The sequence below is a fragment of the Paroedura picta genome, chromosome 10 (assembly GCF_049243985.1).
Source record: "Paroedura picta isolate Pp20150507F chromosome 10, Ppicta_v3.0, whole genome shotgun sequence".
Lineage (NCBI taxonomy): Eukaryota > Metazoa > Chordata > Lepidosauria > Squamata > Gekkonidae > Paroedura > Paroedura picta.
This window is the reverse complement of record NC_135378.1, coordinates 52759109-52765108: the sequence shown is the minus strand read 5'-3', so window position 1 is coordinate 52765108 and position 6000 is coordinate 52759109. Positions and strand designations below refer to the sequence as shown.

General features: G+C 51.9%; 1 protein-coding gene across 1 annotated transcript; it reads left to right on the top strand.

Annotated features, from left to right (window-relative positions):
* Positions 1 to 236: 236 nt before the first annotated feature.
* Positions 237 to 3629, top strand: POU4F2 (POU class 4 homeobox 2). Its single transcript, XM_077300161.1, has 2 exons — positions 237 to 826; positions 1205 to 3629. Exons 1-2 carry the CDS (start codon positions 536 to 538, stop codon positions 2144 to 2146), a joined length of 1233 nt encoding a protein of 410 aa, XP_077156276.1. The 5' UTR covers positions 237 to 535; the 3' UTR covers positions 2147 to 3629.
* Positions 3630 to 6000: the final 2371 nt, after the last annotated feature.

Here is a 6000-nt window from a genome sequence, read left to right as displayed (position 1 = left end):
CGCGCGCGCTCTGCCAGGACGCATGCGTCTCCCGGAGTCAGCCCCAGCCGCGCCGCCATCCAATGGGCGCCGAGCAGCCGGCCACAGAGGGAGCGCCCAAGACTCGCGCCGCGCACTCAGCCGGAGGTGCTCTGGCGGGAGGGAGGGAGGGAGGGAGGCAGGCAGGCAGGCAGGCAGGCAGGGCGGGCGGGAGGCACCTGTCCGGGCCGGGCGAGCCGCACCGAGGGCGGGCAGCGGGGCCGGCGCGCAGCGCGGGGCTGAGGCGCCCAAGGAACGGGAGGGGCCGGCCGGCCGGCGGGCAGGAGGCGAAGCGCGGCGCGGCGCTTTCCCCCCGAGCTGGGCGGGGAGGGGAAGGGAAAGGAGAGGAGGGGTCCGGCCGGCCGGGGCGAGTCAAAAGCGCGCGGCGAGGCGGCGGCGGGGCCAGTCGGGCGGCGGCGAGGCGGGCGGTGGGTCGGGCGCTCCCGGGCAGGCAGCGTCGGAGGCAACTTTGGCGCGCTGGTTCCCCGCCTCGGCGGCCCCTCCGCCGGCGGCCACGATGATGATGATGTCGCTCAACAGCAAGCAGCCCTTCGGCATGGCCCACGGCGGCGGCGGCGGCGGCGGAGGGGGCGGCGGGGGCGGCCTGCACGAGCCCAAGTACTCGGCCCTGCACTCCGCCTCGCCCTGCACCTCGTCGGCCGCCGCGCCCTCGGCCAGCTCGCCCAGCAGCACCAGCGCCGGCAGCGGCGCCAGCGGACGGAGCAGCGCCCCGAGCAGCAGCACCAGCAGCACCAGCAGCACCAGCACCGCCGAGGCCCTGCGCCGCGCCTGCCTGCCCACCCCGCCGGTACGTCCCCCGCCCCAGCCCCCGCCCCAGCGGCCCCAGGGCAAGGCCGGCCAGGCGAGGCCAGGCAACCGCAGGGCTTCCTCTCCTCTCTTTCTCCCCCCCCCCCCGCCCCGCGCAGGCAGCCGGATGACCGGGCAGTGAGTGCCGAGGGGGGAGCCCCGGACCGGGGAGCTTCCCGCCGGGCGGCCCCCCCCCCCCCCGCCTCCCTCTTGCCCCTCTCCCTGGCTTCCCCGCGCCCATCTGCCGCCTCGCCGTCCACCCTCTTGGCCCGTCCCTGGGGCTGGGGCCGGGGCTGGCTGGGATGGCAGGCAGAGGAGGGAGGCGGCGGCGGCGCTCCCGGCGGCAGCAGTAATGTGTGCCTTCTGTTTGCCATTGCAGAGCAACATATTCGGCGGTCTGGACGAGAGCCTGCTGGCCCGCGCGGAAGCCCTGGCGGCGGTGGACATCGTCTCCCCCGGCAAGAGCCACCACCACCACCACCCGCCGCACCACAGCCCGTTCAAGCCCGACGCCACCTACCACACCATGAACACCATCCCTTGCACCTCGGCCGCCTCCTCGTCCTCGGTGCCCATCTCGCACCCCTCCGCCCTCTCCGGCACCCACCATCACCACCACCACCACCATCACCACCACCAGCCGCACCAGGCGCTGGAGGGGGAGCTCTTGGAGCACATCACCCCGGGGCTGGCGCTGGGGGCCATGACGGGGCCCGATGGCTCGGTGGTCTCCACGCCGGGCCATGCGCCCCACATGGCCAGCATGAACCCAATGCACCAGGCGGCCCTCAGCATGGCCCACGCCCACGGGCTGCCTTCCCACATGGGCTGCATGAGCGACGTGGACGCGGACCCACGCGATTTGGAAGCCTTCGCCGAGCGGTTCAAGCAGAGAAGGATCAAGCTAGGGGTGACCCAGGCGGACGTGGGATCCGCGCTGGCCAACCTCAAGATCCCCGGGGTGGGATCCCTAAGCCAAAGCACTATCTGCAGATTCGAATCGCTCACTTTGTCCCACAACAACATGATCGCCCTCAAGCCCATTTTACAAGCGTGGCTGGAAGAGGCAGAGAAATCACACCGAGAAAAGCTGACCAAGCCAGAGCTCTTCAACGGGGCAGAGAAGAAAAGGAAACGCACTTCCATCGCGGCTCCCGAGAAGAGGTCTCTGGAAGCCTATTTCGCCATCCAGCCGCGTCCTTCCTCAGAAAAGATAGCGGCCATTGCGGAGAAACTGGACCTCAAGAAGAACGTGGTCCGGGTCTGGTTCTGTAACCAGAGACAGAAACAGAAGCGGATGAAATATTCCGCGGGGATTTAAAGCCTTGGGGGATCTTGTCTGCTTCCAAGCAAACGAGCCCCCGCAGTCAACAAGCCGTTTCCCTTTCTGGGAGGGGGAGAAGAACAATACTGGAGAAGAGAGCCAGACTCCAGACCTGTTGGCAAACTGTGAATGGAGAAGTAAAGTGTCAAGTTTAAGAAAGTTGGCCGCCCTGAAGGCTCCGTGTCAAAGACAGAGACTGGTTTTGTGAAGGCAGAAATCTTTATAGAGGATGGAAGACGTATCAAGTAAGAGTTGTTTTTATTCTTAAAGACATCACCTTTATTCAGATGTAAGAGTACACTTTGCAGCTATTTTTCAGAAAAGAAAACATAAACTTAGTGACTGACACTTTGACCTGTAGTTGAATACCATAAGAGAGGCATCTCAAAAGTATTTTGGTTTTTTTAAGAAATAAAAAGATGGCAGGTTTTCTGCGATTACACTGCATATTATAAATTTATCTATATCTATAAATATATCTATATTTTTATTGTGGTTATAATCCATTTCCTTCTCTGAAGTGAAAATGCTGAGGGAAAGAGCCGATCTTGTGTTCACAGATCTTAAGAGCTATTATTAGATTACTGCCAAACAAACCCCTGTAAATTATTTTCTCTCTCTACTCACTTCATTTTGTGCGCATCCTAATTAATTGCACCTCTTTCATCAAAGTCTAGACAAAAGTAAAAGAAAAGTACAGTTCCTGTAAATTCATTCTTTTGTGTTGGTTGCTACAGTTTATGAACCCGAACTTTTCCCTTTCTTAAAACAAACAAACTAGTAACCCTTCCTTTTGACCATCTGTATATTGTCACCTGAAATTAAACTATTTCTCTAGCAAGTATTCTTATTTGTAAGGAGTTCTCGCTCTATAGTGGCTGTACTGCGTTGTTTGTGTAGACTGACTCACTCGTTCAAGGAGGTATTTGTTGACTGCGTTACATATTTAATGGGGATTCCCAGATTGTCGCCACCCCACACTTTGAGAAGATGCACTTGAATAGGTGATGGTGTGGTGGGCTTGTTGCTTTAGAATTCCTTTATCAAGGTATTGTCTTCTAGATTTAAACAGAATTTCTCATCAGTGTTTGGATCTGCTGCTTAGTCTTTATTTTCTTTGACTGCTGTAGGTTTGCATTATTTTGAAGGTTTATTTGTACAAAAGCCAAAAGTATATATTAGAGGGAAAGAGAATGAGAGAGAGAGGGAGAGAGAGATGTGTGCAAGGGAGATAGTGCACTGTTTGTAAATCCACATTGTTTGGTACAATTCTTTTGAAACGATCCCCCTTCCCCCCTCCCAAGGTACTTAGATTGCGGTACCACTGTGTATTGTAAATAATTCATAATTGATGCACATACAGTTATATTCTTACAGATTTTGCTGTATTGCTGTTATGTTCCAAGGCTATTTGAAGCCTTTCTTCTGTACATTATAATGATTAATTTGTTTTTTGTTAATAGAAGGTTTATTTATTATGGTAATGTATTAAGTTATTTAAAATGTTGTTTGATTGTCTTTCATTAAAAAAAAAGATTTTAACGTTTTATTGACAAAAATGTTTTTTGAGTTCCTTTGTTTCTCCCATCCATTTAAAAAGTTCCTGAATTGGAACCAAGACATTATGTATATATATATAGCCTATAATCCTTAAAATATTTATTTGTAAATGTCATGGTAACCAGCAATATTTCCTCCCGCTTTCGCTGTATTAACCATACAGTGACTCTTTGTAGATAGTTCCTTTGACCAAAGTATTTCAAATGCAAGCTAGGAGGCAGACGGATTATTTTAACTGTTATTTATTGAGGAGTGAATTTCTTGCAGGATTGTTTTGCCCAATGGGTGAGATCTAGACTAAGTTCTCTATCAGCTGAACTTTCCTGCCCCTTCCCCCCATTGCAGTCCAGATCTCCAAAAACTGGTTCATGGGATGGGGGGGGGGGAGTAATCATTGGAAATTACCCTCCCTTTAGCAGAAAATGTAGTCTGCGTCCAACTCTGTGATTTACACTTATGGCTCAGACAGGTGAGGAATGACATCTCCGCAGGAAGCATCAGTTCAGAGGGCTGGATTGCAAGTCCAGGACATGGCGGCTGGGGAAAGGAGCTCAGGGACCTTGGAAGGGAGCTATTCAATTAGCCCGTCTTCCTAGCAGGGAATGATGAGTAGGACAGGGGGCGTCCCAGGAGCTCCTCACACACGCCATAGTGCCAGGTGCATAAACAGGGAGATCAAGAGGGAGAGAGACAGATTCAGGGCGGGGAGAGACAAGAGAAAGACCGGTTGGTTTACGTGTCCACATTGTTTTACTGTAGAGTTCGAGGCACTCACCATTGCCAGGATTCAACTGACACAATTTAATTCCCAAATAATTCTTCACTACTCATGGAGGAAAGTGTAAGGTTTAGAGAGCAAGGTTCCTGGATTTAAATATGAAAAGAAATGACTCAAACCTTTATTGTGTACATAACTTTGGTAAGACTTGCTTCCATTTAAAGAGAGCAAAGGTGCCTCAGGGAAAGAAGGGGGGGAGGAAGGATTTTCCACCCTCCATCTGCTAAAGCAACCCCTGTGTTTCATAGGAGGCCCCGGATTGCCCGGATCAAGAGCTAAATTAAAATGATGCCAAGCCATCAAAAGACAGGCCTGAAGGAAATATCTAAACACCCGGCAGAATTGTGCTGCCTCTTACACTGTAAATAACTAGCTATTCACAGAAAGACTTGCATCTAGAACAGAATTTCTCCTTTAGGATCAAACCGCTGTGTGTAAATAGGTAACCCTGTTGCCCTAGGAGATGAGATCTTTGATGTAGTGAGAGCTGAACAGAGGGACTGTTTCTTCTGCTAGAAAGGGGCTGGTGGGTTTCTTCACAGTTCCTTCCCAACAGGTTTAGGCTAGTAAGACACAATTTGCTTGTAAAATGCGATTTTAACACGGAGGTAGGGGCTGAGAGGAGTGCAAGGGAAGTATGTAAGTAAAAAGGTTGTGCCATGCATTTACAATGGAAATTGAGAGGGCTGAAAGACCCTCACGCCCCTCCCTTTCCACTTTATTCCCTTTGATTTTCTGCGACAATGGTGATATTGCAGCAGCAGCAGCCTATATGATCCCTGCCGCCAGGGCTTTTCAGCACTACGGACAGCTCCTCGGCGCTCTCACCCTCTCAGTTCAATCTTGACACGTTGCCAGAGGCTGTCTCTTCCCTCACTGGGGGGGGGGGAGGCGGAGTGAGCGGGGGGGGGGGGAGCTGAGACAGAGGGAGATGAATGTGGCAGGTTTTTGCTATAGGGATTCAGAAATCTAAACGAAATATCATTTGATCTTGGAAAATATGCTCACATGTGAATTTACTACAACTGCGTTTAGCAAAACAAAATACCAAGACAGAGGAGAGGAAAGAATTCAGGGAGAGCAGAGTGTGACAAGGAAATCGCTTGATTTTTCTTTGAACTGAGATAACTTCTTAGCCTTTACATACGCCAGAGATTAGAATAGAAAGGAGGCCCTGCAGAAGGGTTAATATCGCGGCTTGATAAAATGGAGCCGAAGATCACAGGGTTGTCATTTCACCATCAATGGGACAGTAAATCGTCCTTCGTCCTGGGTTCATTCAGGATCCTGTGTTCAAAGTATATTTCTATTTACGCTTTCTTTCGAGGTGTGAATCCCATGTTAATGACAGACCTTTCAACATAAAGGCAGTCGCCGGAATTAATTGTCTGTTCTTGGCTATACCATTTTCTCAAATGAAAACATGTTTCTTGTTGTATAAAGTGGAAAGGAGTACGACCCCAAAAGGTGAATTGGCCGGATAGGTAGTTATTTAAAAGACAGCGGCCTCTGA